The following is a 19,034-nucleotide window of genomic DNA, read 5'->3' on the forward strand; positions in this document are numbered from 1 at the left end:
GAGAGAGTGACTATATGAGTTTGTTTCACCCTTTCTCTAGTAAATTATAATTCTCTTTCAATTGCTACTTTATCTCTTGGAATCGAATAAAGAAAGTGGCGTTGGTGTCATTCATTGAAGCTTTATACTTGAATCTATTTGATCTATCGTTTTCCCCCATAGGGGATGGTGAGGTGACCATATTAGCATGATATAGCTATAATATAGAGTGTTCAATCATACTTAGATCTACATTATATGATGAGACAGGTGAAGTGATTGATGACTATATCATTCATGAGAGAATATAGAGTTATTGGGATAGCCCAAGCAAGGCTTCTATCCATACCATCATGAGTGGTGGATCAACTGTATATGGAGAGAAGCTTGAGTTATAATGATATGGATTATGATTCAGTTATGTCTAAAAGTAATAATAGAGGAGAATGTGGGTTGGGTTGCTCCAAACCTCATGTTGAAAAAGATATAAGTGCTAATGGACCTTCTTCCGAAGATTATTGTTCTACGTCATATCAAATTCTCCTTCTAATATTAAAATTGATAATTTTAGCGTCAGTCGTCCGATACAATATTGAGAAAATAATTCGATCAAGTTCTAGCTCAAGATGAAAGTAGACCGATCTACCCCGAGACATTAAGGAGCCGTCCGAACTGATTGTTGATAGAGATCTCGGTGTTGATGAAGTATTACTTGATATAATTTTTTTATGAAATATTTCTTTTTTTTAAACAAGTGTATAAAATATACATATAGACTAATTACATGGATAGTTCTCAAATTATTGGGGTTACTTTAAGTTAATTCTTTTATAAATTTTTGTGTCAAACTAATCGTTAAACTATATATTCTATAACTTTAAATTATCCAACAACTCAATCAACTCGAAACTTTACTTATAAACTCTTAATTGTCCACATAACATTCCCAATTACGAAAGAACAATAATACAAAAAACAATCAATATCGTATTGCATTAATGTTCAATTTATGAATTAAACCCGCGTCTTATATTGTGAAAAATAATTTCTTAACGACACTCCTTCTCTCTTTCCAAAAGAACATTTATGCTAAGAGATTAAAAATAAGTAAGCAGCGATTAGAAGAAAATTTAAGCTTTCCTCCGTCAAACTTTTAACATAAACTGACCCCTAAAAGAATATATTATTCTTTCTTCAGATCTTGCAATGGAGTTCTTATGAATGTGTTCTTCTTTAGCCGATGGGATGTGGCAAGAAAACTTGTTTATTTCTGGTTGACATTTTCCTCTCTCTCTCTCTCTCTCTCTCTCTCTCTCTCTCTCTCTCTAGAAGAAGAAGAAGGAGATGTCATTAAGGCACCCTATTTTCTTATCTCAACAAAGAAACATAATTTTTATGTGCTTAATGTCCAATAATTTTTATGCATAGCAATCAAAAAAAAAAAAAAAACAAGAAGAAAATCTAATACGCAAGTTTGAATTTGGGAGTGACGAGAAAAGAACGGATTGGATGTTTATGAATGACTTAAGCGTTGACTGACGCAGCCACACGTCTCTCCACAAACAAACAAATAGATCGTTGACCAATTCCACTACTTTCCACCTGCATCTCTTTCCCTGAAGGTTTCTAATGTTCTAACACCTGCCTCAATATGCATATAATTATATTCTATCTCAATCACTCACTGCTATATAAAATAGATTTCAAGCCTATTAGTCAAGAGGAGTAAGAGTTTATATATATATATATATATATATATATATATATATATATATATATATATATATATATATATATATAATCATAAATTATCAAGAATTAAAAGAATCGAATTATATATATTATATCAATCTAATTTTGATCAATTTGATTCAAAATCATCATTTTTTGAATTTTGATATGATATTAAACTAAAATGAATTTGGTAACTAAAATCGTGTTGCGGTTTGAACTTAAAATATTTAGACCGTATCGATATCCATATGATATATATTGATATCGATCTCGGATTCATCGTTATTTGACTTTTAATAAATGAATCATATAATGCTCAGTTTAATCCTATATCAATCGATTGTTTAGATTAATAGTTTAGAATCAATGGATCAATTTTAGGAAGAAAAAGAAAACCCATCAACTATTGATAGGACAAGGATCTAAGATTGTTAGAGGCACGCAATCTACTCTAATATCTTAGGTTACATCATGAATTTAATGATGGTGATCCATGATTTCATGTGACGGGGGAGTTGGAAAGACAATGAGATGATGATGCCCCATCTGCACCTTGTCTTCTTCCCCAAGAGAAGGAAGGAAGGAAGGTTTCCTTGTCTATTTATTTGCTGTGGTGTCAGTGCGAGCTTCCTCAGATGCTGCTTCCTACGTCATTGCGCTGACGACCATATGAAGTCGAGCGCAGGATGGTTGACGCAGTCACCCGAATTGACGTTCGAGATTTGACCAAATCGCATCACTCCTCCGCTCTCTCCAGCGCTATATAGACGACTCACACCCTCTCTCTTTGCGTCTCGACTTACGGACGGGCTGACTGTTTCTACGTAGGAGGATGGAAGGAGGGAGGAGACGAGGAGAGAGATCAGCTCCGGCGGAGTCACCGGATGGGGGTCGGGAAGGAGATGACAACCGCGAGGAGGAAGGGATGGAGAAGTTCTACGCTTTGATCGCGAACATCAGAGCGATCAGAGACTCCCTGAGGAGAAGCCAACGTAAGAGGCTGAGAAAGGAAGCGGCGAAGCCTGTTTGGAAGCCGAGGTTCGAGATGGAAGACTTCATGCATGAGGAGGAGGAGGAGGACGAAGAGGAAGGCAGTGGTAGCTCGGCGATCGACGCGTCGAGACCTCCGAAGCAAAGGAGAAAGGAGGAGAGGGAGGAGGAGGGAGAAGAAGGGAAGAGTCGTGGCTTAGATCTGTGTCTTTCTCTCTGATACCGACAGCTTAGCCTCCATTTCTCTTCAAGAGAATATAATTCTCAACCCCATTAACGTATGAGATATGCCTGTTTGATGTGTAGTTTTTGTTCTATGGTGTCTAATCTGTTGGCATACGACAGATCGCGTCGCTTTTGTTAATGGATTCCCAATTGTAAGTTTTTGTTCTTTTGTTGCCAAAGATAAATATATATATATATATATTAACTAAACAGTAAAAGCAGAAAAAGAAGATTTAGAGCAGAACACAAAAATATCAACTGAGAAGGGCTAATCCCCTCTCTAATAATAATTGTGAACCAAGTTTCAGAATTAAAGGGATAAGAACGGATTTGGATAGAATTTGAAGTAATATCTTCGATCGATTCCACATGAATAATCTTAAATTTATCCTATGCGATGAATCTAAAGACACTTGTTAAAAGAAATCCATACCACTAACATCATTTTTCCTTAATAGATTCATCATAATTTAACTTCAGTTATTTGATTTGTGATTTACATATTAGGAAACCCATCTTTGAACGTACTCTTTGTTTATAATCATCAGATCATTTTGCCATGTCATAAACCAACAATAGTGCAATAATCTTATAGCCATTCAAGAAACCTCAATCGCAATATGACCCAATGCGATTTTTTATTTTGGTTATGAGGATGAAGATATGAATTAGGACTGACTTTTAGAATAAAAGAAAGAGATAGGTTAAATTCATCAATCAAACAAACAGAAATTTTTAGGATATATATATATATATTCTATAAAAAAAAACTCGAATTTTAAGAAATTCTCGTGGAACATTTTTATTTTCAAAAATTAAAAGGGAATGCATGCGCTCGCGCTGCAGACCATGAAGCTAGTGAAGTCCCTATCAAGCCCTATATAATACTACGTGTTAAATCTATAAAAATAAAAATAATTATTTTTATTTTTATTTTAAAAATAAAAATATTAAAATCATTTTCTATTTAGGATAAATGAGATTATCTATTTTATTTTTAAAATTATAAATTTTTTAATATAAATTTTTTAAATACAAAAAATTATAATAATGATCATAAGTAATTAGTTCGACTCCAAACAAAAAAATAATAATAAATGGCTTTGGACTTAGTGCCAAAAATTAAAACTCCAAAGTTGCGGTTTCAACAAAAAACATAGTAGCACAGAGGCTAAATTTCTCATCACATGAGGCACATTACCTACTAATACACACGTTATTGATTGCAGAAAACTAGCAGTATTTGAAGCAGTGTGGAAAGTAAACCTTCGCTGTGGAGTTTCCTTCCCTAAAATGGTCCAATCTTCCACAAGCTATTTCTTCTGCCAACCAAGCTATCACGACACCAACCTACCAGTCTCATCGCTAGCATAAAGACTAATTATGCTCAACATTTATATAGAAAACCAATTGCTGCACTCGAGGATGCATCACAAAAATGTATGTGGACGAGATAATTTAATGATAGCAATTACTATGAAATCAAAGGAACTGTATCACAGATTTCAAATGAGAATAGCTTCGAAGAGCTACTTAAAATTCCAAAGAACAACAAACTAAATTGCCAGAAACATCAATCAGAATAACGAAAACTAACAAGCATTATGTCTGTCTCCAAGCAAAAATAAGCATAGTGCAAGTTTCGGATTAGCTCCTCCATGTCTAGTATCGTATCTCCCAGACTCTGATGGTTCCGTCAGTGTAACCAGTGAACAGCGTGCTACCATCTGCACTCCATGTTAAGCTTGTGCAGTACAGCATCTGCAGCAACAGTAGAGGATGACATATCAAATTGGACAATAATTTAAAGCAATAATATGAAGTCTCTTGGTGATAGATAGTAGACAGAAGAAAACCAGTTCTAATCGAAAAGCTTAATCTAACCACATGGCTTGTGGGAACAAAGGTAATTGATAACATCTAACTTGACTTACCAAATTAAACTCTGAACGCCAAAAAACACATGCAAGATAGTAAGCATATAATTAAAGGCTAAAAAGGAAAATTACCAGACAAGACCTGAAAACAGCAACTGCAAGTCAAACATAACCAAATAGATATTTCTTAATAAAATTTAGTGTGTACTATACTGTAAGATTACAAACAACATTACAGGCATTAAAGGAAATGACTTCAGTGCACAACTGAAAACAAGTTCAGCTAGCATATAGAACAAAATGACTATGGTTAACTTGAACTCAATTAATCCACTTGGAAAGTTTGTATCAGCATCTACTAAAAAATTGTATGAAGCCTAACTATTGCAAAACCCACAGTGCCTGTTCAGTTTTTCCAGCTTTTGACACTAAGAATACTGTGTTAAAGTGGTTCTCAGTGTAAACAAAAACCAAACAAGTTACAAAGGGCTGAGGGATGGCTATCACCCCACTGCGACTTTTCAAGATTGAAGATTCAACTATGTTACTCCATGGAAAATGTCCAGATTTCATGTTATTATTAGCATCTTCACTTCCCCTAACAAGCTACTTTTATGAGACCTGACATGGTGGCAGATTGCACCTTATCATCGTAAAAAATCAGCAGATGTGTAGTTATAGCACAAACTTTTCAGGAAAATATTAATGATATTGTGTTGTGGCCATGCATCCATGTCTAAGGTTTAGCACAAACACTCAAAGTCTGCATACCGTACACCATTGAGATACCATCTAAAGTAGTTATCGTGGTGGTTCAATACATGATTGGATGCCATAGTTTACATAATAAGTGCAAGCAATAGTTGCTTCTTTCTCTAGAAGACCCTGTTGACACCATTCATAAAAAATTATACCCATATGTCAACTATCAAAACCTGCTGATATTGATCAAGACAAAAACTGTCAGTTGAACGAACCTGACCAAACCAAATCAAGTCAAACAAAACACCCTAAAATCAGAGACAACTAGCATTAAAAAACTCAACATTACTTATTTCATTTGTAAAACAACTAGCAGATTATGGGAATCCTTATTGCAATATGGCAAAATCCATTGATCTGAAGCTAGAAGCTGGTTGATTATTGACTCACTGTAAAGAAAAGACAAGGATTTCAGATACAACAAAGTGTATGTTACCAGCAGCAATTTCAGCACATATAGATTGAGAAGGACACAAGAACTTTCAAGCAACAGTCCAGAACTGTGGCTGATTTACTCTGGTAGATTACTGAAGCAATTTGTGCTGACATCTCTCTGGATTGATTTATAGATAATATTCTTCATGACAGCTAATACCTTTCATTTGAGGTTGCTTTTAATAGAATCCTGCTTAATCTTGATCTGGGATAAAAGTTTCACTTAAAAACCCCAAATAAATGCCCTGAAGAAGATGAATCTACAGTTCATCTCCACAATCAAGCACATTATCCATACTTTGTGAATGACTTCAAGAATGATAACAAAAAACTGAGTTATGGTACTCCACCTGACTATTTAGCTTATGTTTTGCCAGAGAAAATGCCCAAGACAGGGAAAAAAGGAAGCTATGCTGATATACCTTACACCAAGTTTGACTAATTAAGATATGTTTTACCAGCTAGCGAATAGAAAAGAAAAAACATTTGAGAGTAAAGCAGATCATTTTTTTCTGGCAAATCAGAAATGATTTTCTGTGATTCAACATGACAATATCAACTCAATCGTAAATTAGCACATCATAGGCGCAAGTGACCACAAAGTAAACTTAAAACTGAAATTGTTATCATGAAGAAGCTTCACAAACACTAGCAGTGAAAGATCTCAACCTATGCAACAAAAAGAACTAGAAGTGACTTAATTTCCAGTTCACTGTAGGCAATAACAGCAAAAGGAATCTTGAATGTTCCTAAAAATTGAAAATCTCATAGTATGCTCAAGAATGCCAGTCTCATCTAACCTAAAAGCAACACAAAAATAAACATTAAATAAATCGCATATCATAATGAGCATTTCGGGTTTGCTACAAACTAAACAGATATCCGATCACTATATGAAGATAAAAAACACCAAACAACAGGAAATTCAGAGAGTCCCATGCTACCTGATTCTTGGTGGTGGTGGTCTCAGGTTTGAGATCCTGCACAATGGTCTTGCTCTCAAGGTCCCAGATCTTGACGCTCTCCTGGGTGGCAGCGCACAGCCAATACCGGTTGGGGCTGAAGCAAAGAGAGTGGATGATGGCACCAGCATCAAGCGAGTAGAGGCGCTTGCCCTCTGCGAGGTCCCACAGCAGCGTGACCCCATCCTTGCCGCCACTGGCACAGAGGGAACCGTCGGGGCTGACAGCAACAGTGTTGACGTATCCGGAGTGACCGGCGAGGGTGCTCCGGAGCTTGCAGTTGGTCAGATTCCACACCTTGATAGTGCGGTCCCAGGAGCCGGAGACGATGGTGGGCTGGTAAGCGTTGGGGCTAAAGCGGACGCAGCTGACCCAGTTGGTGTGGGCGTCGGCGTCCTGGATGGTGTACTTGCACTCGCCGAGTGTGTTCCAGAGCTTGATGGTACGGTCACGGGAGGCGGAGACGATCTGGCGGTTGTCGACGGAGAAGGAAACAGAGAGGACGTCCTTGGTGTGGCCAGAGAAGCGGCGTGTGGTGGCGCCTGTGGAGAGGTCCCAGAGGCGGAGATCGCCATCCCAGGAGCCGGACAGGGCGAACTGGCCATCCGAGGAGAGCACCACGTCCTCGACGAAGTGAGAGTGACCGGTAAGACGGCGGCGGGGGACACCGTAGGCAGAGCCGGCGCCAGAACCGTCGGCTAAAGCGGCGGGGGCATCCTTGGTGAGGTGCCAGACGAGGACGGACTTGTCCCGGGAGGAGGAGACGATCATGTCGGAGTTGTCGACGGGGGCGGCGATGGCCGTTACCATATCGCTGTGGCCTCGCATCGTACCGCGGAGGACCAGGGTGTCGGCCATCTCAGCGACGGTGACGCTCGCCGGAGAGTACGATGAGGAGGAGGAGGAGGAGGAGGATGGCGGCTAGGGTTCGAAGGGAATGACTGAGGCGAGACGCGATGGCTTTTATATATGACGGGAATTGGGCTTGTTTGGTTCGAGACGAGCCTTCAGCGGATTTGTAGGCCGATAATGGACGCTTTGGTTCAGCCCATCAGTATTTAAGCATATGGAGTTAACTGAACCGGGCGCATTGGTGAACCGGTAAATTAAATGGAGTTAACCTACCGGACCAAATAATGCGAACCCGGTTATTCCCGGTTCGGTCCGATCAGTCAAGAAATACGTACAACAATTAGAAATTAGCAAAAATAGTTTTGTAACTATATATATATATATATATATATAATATAATATAATATAATATACTATATGCATTATTTCCGCGTCTAGGCTGGCGTAGAACCCTGAATCCATTTTGGTCCCACGGGCGAAGAAACAAAAGCCTACTCGATTTCTTTCCTTCAAATCTTTTCTGCGAGCTTGTAATCCCTCTTCTTGTATTCAGCGGGTTTGAGGAAGTTCTTTTATTTCTAGGGTTTTGGTCCGATCAGTCGGTGGTGACCGCGGTGGCGGCTGTGGCGAGATCCTCTGGATTTTTGTGATCATGAGTGCGGTAAATATAACGAACGTCACGGTGCTGGATAATCCGACGGCGTTCCTTAGCCCGTTCCAGTTCGAGATATCTTACGAGTGCTTGGTTCCTCTGGAAGATGGTATGGTTCTCGACCGAAAAAAGAAAAACCTTAGACTTGAACAGGGGAATGAAAGATCCTACCTTTACTGTGGCTTCATTACAAGTTTTGGCTTCGATGCTTCTTTTGGTATCATACTGTTGTTTGTCATGGATTGACGAATGAACTCTTTGATGTCCTTTGGTTTTTCATGTTTCTTTTTTGTTTTCTCTGGGTTCAAAGTGAAGGATGATTAGGGTTTATAGAAAGAGCTTCACTTGAAACCGTATAATGGGTGTTGTAGTTGAACTTTGAGATTTAGCTGATGCTGAATGTGGAAATGGAGTGAGAAGAAAGAGGGAGGAGAATCTAGGTATTTTATTTCGCTGTATGTATATTGCAGACTTCCCAACTTTGTTGTTTTTCTTAGATTTACATTGATTTCCGGATGTGACACAAGAGAGCAAGGTAGGAAGTAGGTGATGGTATATCAATGATAAAGGAACGTGTAAATTATTTTCTTGTTAATGCAATTAAGGAATCATGAAGATATTATGCTTCACAGAGGTCAATTGTTATCATGCATTCCAAGCATGATTTTGACATATTACGTAACTATTCCTATCGCCAAGCGGTCATTTCCTTATTTTACATTTTTCTTTAAAAAAATCCTCCTAATGTATGGAGCCATGAGATGTTTTTCTCAGATTATTGTATTGGTTTAAAAATATCTTTTAGTGCATGGTTATGTGGTGGCTCTTATAGGTTAGAGCAAAATACCTACTCTGGATACTAGTAGGTTTTATACGCATGGTAAAATTTCATCTTCATTATGGTGGTGTTCAGATTTCCCCCTATTCCTAAATTAAGCTTGTAAGATAGAATTGATAGGTACTTTGTACAAAACTTACAGGAAACTGAAACACACACCTAAGAAGGCTCCTGCTGTTTGATGTGTGTGATTAGATGTTGTGAATAAGTTTAAGCTATAACCAACAAACCAACATAGGCTATGATAAGAAACTTTATCCCATCTTTGTGTGCCATTAATGCATCCTACTAGAGTTTCTTTTTTATGTCTGAATCAGTGGACTTCAAGCTTTCAAAACAAAAGAATGATGGTTTGATGCATCAAACTCTGCCAATGCATCATTTAGCAGGGAGGGTCAATATGCAACGTCATTAATGCAATTATGCAAGTAGGGATGTTATTTTCATGACTTAAGCTCTGGTCACTTAAGTCGTAAATGAGTAACATCACCATAATGCCAAAGCTTGCCCTCTCAAATACATTTGAAGCTTTTGACATAATGCAATCAACAAAACCATTGTTTTAATATATATCACCGGGAGTTGAAAGAGTGAAGGTTTGTTAGTCTCATTATGCTTTTCTAACAGTTTGCACTTTGTCTACCATGATTATAAGGTCCTGTTGTACTTTCTGTACCACATGAACCCTTTGCATATTCATACTAACAAATGAGCTTATTGAACATAAGATTGAAGCAGAACACATGACATTAGAGAAATATTTTGGTGAGATCATGTTGTCGTTGAATGGTAAATAAGAAACTCAACAATAATTATATTTTACACATTAAAATATCAAATTGATTCAGTTTGACTTTTGTTATACAGTTTAAAGTACATTAGTCATATGGTTCAATTGTTCTGATACTATATTGATAGTTTATAATTAACATCAATAATTATGAGTAAGAGTAACCATCTAGTTGTTATCAATTTCTATAGCTTGCAAGGTGCTAGATAAAAGTTTCTTACTATTTTGGAGTTCAAAATTATTGTAGGTCAGAAAATTGCCTTCTGGTGGTGGTTGTGGACAATCTGACGTATATTATCTGAATTAAACACTGCTAATTATTGTTATTTTCTCACTATTCGGTGATGGAATTCAGATTAGTTTCTTATTTTTCTCACATGTTGTCAATGACTAGTTATTTACTTGTCTATCATGTTCAGAATCAATAGTTTTGTCAATCTCTGCCTAGATTACCAGATTATATCAATTGTGCCATGTTCTACACCTAGTTGCTCAAGTAGTCTGAGTGGTATTTATCCATTGATCCCAAGATTCTGAGTGACTTTTGTTGCAAAACTAATAGTGACTGACAGAATTGGCTTGGCTCCCCTTCTAAGAAAAGTTGAATGTGGCATTGATCATGGTCATTAATGCCTTGGTGACTATTGCAATAAAAAAAATGGCCATGGTGACCTTTTCAATAGGAAATTGGTGCCACATGGATACAGGCACAAGACCCAGCTAGTGGAAAGTCTGATCAATTCAGTTTTGATGGTCAGTGCAGCAGTTCAGGTTGCATAACATAGAATGAAAGTGGTCTTGGGAACTCTTTAAGTGTGGTGATTCTTAATAAAATGGGTAGCTAAGATGTGAAAATTTATGTTAGTGACTTTTCCAAAAGCTCAAGTTTTTGGTAATTTCTGGCATTCTTGATCAAGCATGCCGTTCTTTTAATATCAATCTTTGTATCTTGAGTGGGTGTTGTATTAGCACTTTACTTGCTGATATCCTGATTTTTTTTTTTTTTGCTTAGCATCAGCATTAATAATTAGTTTCTTGCTCGACTCTTAAGATTTGGAGTGGAAACTCATATACGTTGGATCAGCAGAAGATGAGACTTATGACCAGCTGCTTGAGAGTGTGCTTGTTGGTCCCGTCAACGTTGGCAATTATCGCTTTGTTTTCCAGGCAATTTCTGAGACTGAACTAAAAGTAGAGTGGCTTGTGCGCATGATTTAAGAAAGTGACTTACTCCTTGTACTCTAACTTTCAGGCAGATCCACCAGATCCAACCAAGATTCGTGAAGAAGACATCATAGGCGTCACTGTGCTACTGTTGACATGCTCCTACATGGGGCAGGAGTTCATCAGAGTGGGCTACTACGTGAACAATGACTATGATGATGAGCAGCTCAGAGAAGAACCTCCTCCGACAGTTTTGATCGACAGAGTTCAGCGGAATATCTTGGCCGACAAGCCTCGTGTGACAAAATTTCCCATCAACTTCCATCCTGACCCTAGCGAAAACGGAGGGCAGCAACAGCAGCCGCCTGTGTCGCCCGAAAACCGTACCGGCGAGGAACCACAGTCTGTCCAGCAACCCAAGTGTTAGTTTCATGTGTGTAGATTGTCAACAGCTTCAAGGTGTCATCTGGCCGATGTAATTGGCTCACCTGAGAGTGTCTGTGTACCATCAAATGGTTTTTGTGGATGGCTATGGTTCTTGTGGCTGATGGAAGTCGGATTAAGCTCTTGACTCGAGCCACGTTTCTAATGTGATTTGAGGTGATGCCTGCAGCCGTGGAAGAAGCTGCTCATTTTGTATCCTGATCTGTACTGTATGTATTATGCAAATTATGGTCTTCTCTGATTTTGTTCAGATCCCAGTTCGTTTTGACAGATTCATCCGACCACTTTGACTTGTGTGGCAGTGAATTGTATACGATCAGCTTACTCTCACGCAACCATGTTTTGTCTTGGAAAACTTGGAAGTAAATGAAATCTTATCTTCATATATATATATATATATATATATATATATGATTTATTGATAAATGATTCTGTTCATGACTATATTCATATCATGCGTTTATTAGCAATGAAATTGAATATTTTAGAAAGTTTGATCTGTTTAAATTTGATCAGACTAATTATGTATTATTTTTTATAATTAGTTATCTTTAATATCTCGATTTATTTTTAAAATAACATTGAGTTATTTATTTATTTTTAATTTTATATAAAGATTTTAATATTTTATTTTTATGAGTATAAAAAAATTAATATAATTTTTAAAATTATAAAAATTAAAACACTAAAGATAGGGATAATATGTAATTAGTCAAACCCCGTCACACCATTTGCCACGTGTTCTTCTGCATGCCTGCCGGTCAGACTGCATTCCCCCACACGTTTCATCGTCTCCTCCCCTTCCCTTTCCTCCGCCACCTTCCCCTCCGAATAAGACACTCTCCTCAGCCCCCCGCTGGAGAATAAGGTATTTTCCACCAGCTTCCATGGCGGAGAGGCAACCAAGTGGCCCATGGACAGTGTCGACGCGCCACCAGTGGTCCGCCCCCTTCACCACCTCCGGCGGGCCAAGCCTCCTCCGCCGGCTACAGGGCCACGCACCCAGCTCCAACCAGGTCGTCGGCTTCCTCACCCTCGTCATCTCCGGCTGCATCCTCCTCGTCCTCGCCGGCCTCACCCTCGCCGGCGCCGTCCTGGTCCTCACCTTCTTCGGCCCCATCGTCCTCTTGACGAGCCCGATGTGGGTCCCGGTCGGTTTCATGATGTTTGTCGTGTCCGCCGCCGTCCTCTCCGCGTGCGGGTTCGGCGTGGCGGCCCTGGCGGGCGCCTCGTGGCTGTACAACTACTTCATGGGGCGGCAGCCGGCCGGATCGGACCGGGTGGACTGCGCACGCAGCCGGATCGCTGATGGGCCGAGCGACGTGACGGACTACGCGAGGGAGTGTGGTGGGTACCCGAGGAGCCGGGTGAAGGACGCGGCGCCGGGGGCTTGAGAGTAGCCGAAGGCGCGCTCGTTCGTGCTTCTCGGCGTATGGTTCGTATTTGGTGTGGCGTTGACTGGTCTTTGTATTGTCTTTGTCGTCTCTTCTTTCTTTGGTTTCAACGATGGGGTTTAGCTTTTAATGATGACGAATTTTATTGGGTTTATGTTCGAAGACTGCTTAAAGGTTTCGATTGTGCATTTGGTTTGCAATTTTAGGGAGTAATTTATATCGAATTAATTGTTTTTTTTGTCTCAACCACGTGAAATTAACTCTCATCGTAAAAATCAAACATGGTTTTAGTTTTTTTTTAATTTATTGTCTTTTTAAGATAATTTTATGGGTGTTTTTATGTCAAATTTCACATGTTTTCATGTGTATTTTTGTCAAATTATTTTAAACTTTCATAGTATAAATATAATATAATATAATATTTTTTTGATATTTTAATATTTTAAAATGATTTTAGAGTTGAATATATATGCATTTCAGTTTATTTTTAAATAAATATATAACATGAGTGTCTTTTAGTATATTTTCAAACATATAATATGAAATATTTTCTAATAATTTGGAGATCAATGAGTCAAAAATAATCTTTATTTTATTTTTATTTTTTTATTATGGAATGATTTTTTTTACATTTGTTATGTTTTAGTTTCAATCTATAATCTTTTAGTGCATTTTAATTTATTGTTTGGTATCACGATATAAATTTCTCAAAACCATGTACAATCTTCATTTTGTTAACATGCATTATAATATTATTTTTATTTTAATTTTTTTTATGAAATTAGATGTCGTGGATTATATATTTAGACCATATAAATTTTTTGTAAGATTATATATATATATATATATATATATATATGTACTTATTAATTGAATATATATATATATATATATATACTTTTAATAAATATTAAATATGTTAGAAGGATACATTTGTTACATATTATTTAATAATATATATATATTATTTACCAAACACTCAAATAGTTTATTTGAATCGCTTTACACCATGTGAAAATATATATGATATAAATATTTAATTTAAAATTTTTTTATTTTATGATGATTTTGATATAAATTTATAAATGATACGAGAAGGGATTACGAGCGAGTATAATAATAAAAAAGAGATAGTTGAATTTAATCATCATAACAAAATATTGTATTATGACTAAGTTATTCATGTTTTGAGGAGGAGGAGAGGGAAGAAAGATGAAATAAGAGAAAAAAATAAAGAAGATATTACTTACACTAAAGGTATATAATATCGTACCGTACCGATGTTTCGAGGTTGACAAACGTATCGAACAGTACATCATGATGTATCAAGCGGTACATCTAATTTTAAATATTTCTTTATTTTTATTGTTGGCATTGTTACAATGTAACACTATAGCATCTACGTATCGATATACCATCAGACCGATATGTATCGTCACGGTATCGTATCATTCAAAATTACATGCTTACACTTAAACTCTGCCGATCATGTAATAAAGTCAAAATAAAAAACGAACCTATAAGCACTTATCCCCATTGATGCAAAAAAGGCCCTCATAAATTCCAGAAGGCCGCTATCCTATAAGAAGCAATCATAGGGACTTTTTTGGTAAGTTGCCTACCCGATCCTTAATTCAAAACCCTAATTCCGAAGCCCAACCCACCCCCGCCTCTTGCCCCAACTCTCTCCCTGCCGGCGCTCTCCCCGTGCCGACGACCGACGTCTGCAAGTAAGAGTCTTTGATTCCATCAGACTTTAGACGAAAGTGGAACTTTTTTTTCCTTTCTTTTCCGATGTTGGGTTGTGATTCGTTTTGATTTGTACCGGGAATGCATGAAGGAAGGAAAGAAGCTATGAAGGTGTTCCAGGTGACCGGGAGCACTACCCTCTCCCTCGCTCTTTTCACCGACGTCACCAATAGCAGGTCTTCTTTTCTTTTCTCTTCGTCTTTACTAATCTTGCCTCGTGTAAACAGTATTACATCTATTTGAAACTTCTTCAATATCCTGACGCAATTAACTGCAGAACTCCTTTCTTTTAAGCTACACATTCACTTCAGTTTGCTAATTTAAAGAGGGAAAAGAACAAGAAACATCTTTTTTATTGTAATATCTGAATAAGCTTTAAATGGGGGAGCTTCGAGGATCTATTGTGCATTACGATCAATTAGGAAGCATGGGTCGAATGGCAGAAGTCGCTCTAATAGATGCATATTCAATATGTCATGGTGTTTCTTACTGTGGAGTTGCTTCCTATCTCATTGACCTGCGATGTATGAGCAACCAAAGATTTGTGATTAACGGGCCTACTTGTAAAGAGAAAAGAAATTTGATAGTTCAGAATGATGGGGTAGGCTTGCTTAGATAGAAAAGTTTCCATACCATGTGTAACAATATAATGTTGCCTTAGTTCAGACTTAAATGTGGATCGATGTGACTCTGGTCTTACCAATAACGAAAAAAATATAATAATGCAACAATACTCTACCTTCTGCAGAACCTTATGACAGGCCAAGTTCAACTTGTTTGGGTCCTAATGATGCTTCATCAAATACACTAAATGCTAGGGATCAGGATTAGAGTGCTAGCCTTATTAGCAATTGTTTTATTGGAAGGGGTTTCATCGAAACACTGTACGTTTTACATTCTATTTATTCATTTTCAGGGAAGTAATATGTGTGAGTCTTTTGTGCACTGCACAATCAGAATGTTGAACTTGACGATAGAACAATACGGTCTTGAGATTTACGTAGGCGAATATTTTTGGAGCTCATGCTTCTCATGTTAGATGAGTGCTAATGTTTGACTGAAAGGCATATTCATGGGCTTTCTAATGATTCTTATGCTGCGTTACTTCTGTATGATTTTACTTATTTCGTTTTATATGGTCATAAATTTCTCAACAATATTTTTTTAAGTTTCAATTTTTATGCTGTCGTTAAAATGAGGAACTTATAACCCTTTTCAGTATTGGCATCAACTAGTTTGTCTGGTGTGGACATTGTTTTGAAATTTATTATACGTATATTTCTTCATATTGTGTTGATGTTTTATATAATTTTCCTCTATCGATAGCATGATTCATTGCAAAAGAACATCGAGTGACATGCATGGAAATGCTCTACGTAACTGTAGGTGGGGAAGATATTTACTTTTTGACCAAACTTTTCAGGCAACTTCTGGACTCTGTGCAGACTGGAAAACTGGAACCAGAAGTAGCACTGCTCAATGCATCGCTAGTATGTTCCTCTCCTCTTCTGGTTAAATGTAGCTTCTCTGGTTACAAATAACTTTGTGCTAAAATCTGGTTTTCATTGCATACAAAATTTCCTCATATCACATAACTTTGTGCACAGTAAGTCTGCTTGCTGTCGTATATTTGATGTTGCTTATGCCTTCTAATTTACATGGATTCCTCTTTCATTTTATTTTGAACTTGGGAGTGATTGCAACTCTGGCATGAAATATTGATGTCCTTTTCGTTTGAACCTATTGTTTATACAGATACCAGATGTTTTCCCCATTCTAGCTGCAGCTTATAAGGCACTTGTATCCAAATCAAGGGAATCACTAACAACACGTACTCTTCATTCTGAGCTTATTTATAACTACTCCGGATCTAAACATGTAAATGTCTAATATTCTAGATCAACTTTCTTTGTTTTACCTATGATGTTCGCATAACAATTCTTCAATGTACATTTTGCTAGATAACTGAATCATTAAAGAGATGTGGAATTTCTGATGACACAACCTATGTTCTTGCAGCTCGTTTTGCTGCATCTCATGATGAGGTATACAATTTAGCATCTATGGTTTCTATTGGTTTTATAGAATCACTTAATCGACAGCTAACCTTCTTGAGAAGGTTGTTAAGTAGCATTTGTGGCTCAAGTATTTACTATATTCCATCCTACTAAGCTTTTTTAATACATCTATTCCGTATAAAGAGGCTACATACTGATCCTGCCATTTTAATACTTTGGAAAATAAAAATTGGTTTTTGTCTACAACTTACAATGTCCTTATTTATATTTTTTTATGTGATCTCATAACCTGAGATCCATTGTGTTCGCAATTTCTGTTCATTCTGACATTTTTTTCTGTTGCATCCAACAGGAAGGCTATTATTTCAAGTTGGACATTAGATGCTAAGTTGTTTTCAATCAACCTGACACATGCATCAAGTTTATGCTAAACATGCATTTATATTACATAGAAAGAAGATCTATGCTGATGCCATTTTGAAGAAAACTTTTGTAAATTATCTAATTCCTTTGTTTGCTTTTGATTGTTTAATAGCATTTGCCGAATGCTTGCAATCTATTGATTAATGAGCTGTTTTTCCCCAAAAAAAAATGAAAAAATGAACGGTGAGGTCTTATTATGATTTTTAGAATTCATCCCCCATTTATCCTGTAGTCCCTTTCCACTTTCACAATTCTTCAAAATCATAAACAATCATCGTGTTAAAGTTTGGTTGATGGTTCAAACTCTGAAATGGACCATTTAAATGTTGTCAACCAATAACTATTTTCTTTTGATAATTAAAATGATAGCTTTACACAAAATGACATAAATAGCAATGATTTTATTGAGTTATGACATAAAAGGTATTCATTGTACTTAGATGAAAGATGTGGAGAAGCTTATAAAGGGCAAAGAGATTGATCTGTTAGAGTTGGAAGGGAGAGCCAACAATGCACAGATCCAAAAGGTATATATTTCATTCTTGGTTAAGTCCATCACACCAGTACCATTCTCACTATGAATAAATGTTGACTGTGGTCTTTACCCTTGTTTTCTATTCCCCAGCATTATAAGATAACCCCTCAGGAATTAGCAATATCTTCGCTATCTGATGCAATCGTCTGTAGGATTGCAGCTCGAGATGCCTTGTAAGGCATTGAATAGATATCAACATAAGTGGCACATTGTTCTCCATCTTCAAGTTTTTTTTTGTTATTCTCCATGTGCTCTTGAACCAAAAAACAAAGCAATATTATGAATATCAGTCCCTGAATTCTAGCCATTTTGTTTTGACTTGTGGACTGTGGTTCTCTAAAGTTCTTTTGTATCATTGTATGAGATTCTGTCCCCAAGAAAGGTTTAATTTGATTTTGGATCTGAATATGATACAAGATGCACTTGTCTTTCCACTGGCAGCACACAAGACCTTGGACTCTGGAAATTCTTTGCAGGTTGTCTCCAAACATGATTTTTCAGAGATGGGCTTTCTTCAGATATCTCAGGCAGGGCTTGATAAAAATGCAAGTGGTTGTGAGGCAAATGCTAGAGAATTAAGATGGTGAGCAGAAGCTTAGCTTTCTGCATTTCTAAAGAAATGAAATCATGGGCCACACATTTTGTATTTCCATGTTCCTGTTATGTATCTGTATACATTAGAGGCGTTGGATTTGCTGTAGATATTTATTTCTCATGTTTCATGTCAATTAAGATTCAGTTCCTGCTGGAACTGTTCATGGTCTTTCTCTCTCTACATATATATAGTGTTAATTGTCATTATATTCAAATAAAAAATGACATTGGTCTCCGCATCACAACACCACACCACGTGGTGGCGATGAGAGCCGAAGCATTCAAATGTGTTGTTAGCGATGACGACGAAGGATGGGGAGCTCCAACGTTCGAGTCTTTTGTAATGCAGCGGGCCGCCGGCGCTTTGACCGCGTGGCAGCGTTTCCTTGGCCTCGCCTCACCGCTGTCACCCGAAGAATAAAAGCCCCGACGACGGAGCGACAGCGGCAGCGCAGTGTGAAGGATGGAGAGACACGTTCTCCATCTCCCACATGTCGGCACGTGCTTTGAGTAGCTTTCGGCTGTTCCTTGCCGACACGCGACACGGCTTAGCCTTCGTCATCAGCCACCGTCAATCTTCATTAATTATTGCTAAAGATGGATTGCTTGATGCCGTG

At 37.5% G+C, this 19,034-nt stretch overlaps 5 protein-coding genes across 8 annotated transcripts; 4 read left to right on the plus strand and 1 right to left on the minus strand.

Annotated features, from left to right (window-relative positions):
* Positions 1-2,545: 2,545 nt before the first annotated feature.
* LOC135628315 (NRR repressor homolog 1-like) lies at positions 2,546-2,923 on the plus strand. The gene has a single exon (XM_065134922.1). It carries the CDS (start codon positions 2,546-2,548, stop codon positions 2,921-2,923), a length of 378 nt encoding a protein of 125 aa, XP_064990994.1.
* Positions 2,924-4,373: 1,450 nt separating this feature from the next.
* LOC135629523 (small ribosomal subunit protein RACK1-like) lies at positions 4,374-7,914 on the minus strand. Its single transcript, XM_065137014.1, has 2 exons — positions 6,947-7,914; positions 4,374-4,689 (listed from the first exon to the last, which is right to left on the minus strand). The coding sequence occupies exons 1-2, from the start codon at positions 7,820-7,822 to the stop codon at positions 4,591-4,593; spliced, it is 975 nt and encodes a 324-aa protein (XP_064993086.1). The 5' UTR covers positions 7,823-7,914; the 3' UTR covers positions 4,374-4,590.
* Positions 7,915-8,241: 327 nt separating this feature from the next.
* Positions 8,242-11,954, plus strand: LOC103988167 (histone chaperone ASF1B). The gene is made up of 3 exons (XM_009406714.3): positions 8,242-8,577; positions 11,148-11,263; positions 11,349-11,954. The coding sequence occupies exons 1-3, from the start codon at positions 8,469-8,471 to the stop codon at positions 11,685-11,687; spliced, it is 564 nt and encodes a 187-aa protein (XP_009404989.1). The 5' UTR covers positions 8,242-8,468; the 3' UTR covers positions 11,688-11,954.
* Positions 11,955-12,476: 522 nt separating this feature from the next.
* Positions 12,477-13,252, plus strand: LOC135628547 (oleosin-like). Its single transcript, XM_065135283.1, has one exon. The coding sequence runs from the start codon at positions 12,592-12,594 to the stop codon at positions 13,096-13,098; it is 507 nt and encodes a 168-aa protein (XP_064991355.1). The 5' UTR covers positions 12,477-12,591; the 3' UTR covers positions 13,099-13,252.
* A 1,480-nt stretch (positions 13,253-14,732) lies between these two features.
* LOC135628852 (uncharacterized) lies at positions 14,733-18,586 on the plus strand. Of its 4 annotated transcripts, none has more exons than XM_065135793.1 (7): positions 14,733-14,828; positions 14,939-15,023; positions 16,271-16,337; positions 16,603-16,725; positions 16,809-16,892; positions 17,729-17,815; positions 18,265-18,586. In XM_065135793.1, exons 2-7 carry the CDS (start codon positions 14,953-14,955, stop codon positions 18,400-18,402), a joined length of 570 nt encoding a protein of 189 aa, XP_064991865.1. In that variant the 5' UTR covers positions 14,733-14,828; positions 14,939-14,952; the 3' UTR covers positions 18,403-18,586. The 4 variants fall into 4 exon arrangements, with proteins under 4 accessions (XP_064991865.1, XP_064991867.1, XP_064991866.1 ...); XM_065135795.1 differs by lacking the exon at positions 18,265-18,586 and adding an exon at positions 17,914-18,239 and having other exon boundaries at positions 14,734-14,828; XM_065135794.1 differs by having other exon boundaries at positions 14,752-14,828; positions 14,943-15,023.
* Positions 18,587-19,034: the final 448 nt, after the last annotated feature.

This window comes from Musa acuminata, chromosome BXJ3-1, assembly GCF_036884655.1.
Source record: "Musa acuminata AAA Group cultivar baxijiao chromosome BXJ3-1, Cavendish_Baxijiao_AAA, whole genome shotgun sequence".
Lineage (NCBI taxonomy): Eukaryota > Viridiplantae > Streptophyta > Magnoliopsida > Zingiberales > Musaceae > Musa > Musa acuminata.

Excerpts from the sequence above, each read along its gene's own strand:
- LOC135628315 (XM_065134922.1), top strand. The coding sequence starts at position 2,546 with ATGGAAGGAGGGAGGAGACGAGGAGAGAGATCAGCTCCGGCGGAGTCA.
- LOC135629523 (XM_065137014.1), bottom strand. The coding sequence starts at position 7,822 with ATGGCCGACACCCTGGTCCTCCGCGGTACGATGCGAGGCCACAGCGAT. Across the intron at positions 4,690-6,946 it reads CCACCACCACCAAGAATCAG|ATGCTGTACTGCACAAGCTT; the intron begins GTAGCATGGGAC and ends CTGTTGCTGCAG.
- LOC103988167 (XM_009406714.3), top strand. The coding sequence starts at position 8,469 with ATGAGTGCGGTAAATATAACGAACGTCACGGTGCTGGATAATCCGACG. Across the intron at positions 8,578-11,147 it reads CTTGGTTCCTCTGGAAGATG|ATTTGGAGTGGAAACTCATA; the intron begins GTATGGTTCTCG and ends TCGACTCTTAAG. Across the intron at positions 11,264-11,348 it reads ATTATCGCTTTGTTTTCCAG|GCAGATCCACCAGATCCAAC; the intron begins GCAATTTCTGAG and ends TCTAACTTTCAG.
- LOC135628547 (XM_065135283.1), top strand. The coding sequence starts at position 12,592 with ATGGCGGAGAGGCAACCAAGTGGCCCATGGACAGTGTCGACGCGCCAC.
- LOC135628852 (XM_065135793.1), top strand. The coding sequence starts at position 14,953 with ATGAAGGTGTTCCAGGTGACCGGGAGCACTACCCTCTCCCTCGCTCTT. Across the intron at positions 15,024-16,270 it reads ACCGACGTCACCAATAGCAG|GCAACTTCTGGACTCTGTGC; the intron begins GTCTTCTTTTCT and ends CAAACTTTTCAG. Across the intron at positions 17,816-18,264 it reads ACAATGCACAGATCCAAAAG|CACACAAGACCTTGGACTCT; the intron begins GTATATATTTCA and ends TTCCACTGGCAG.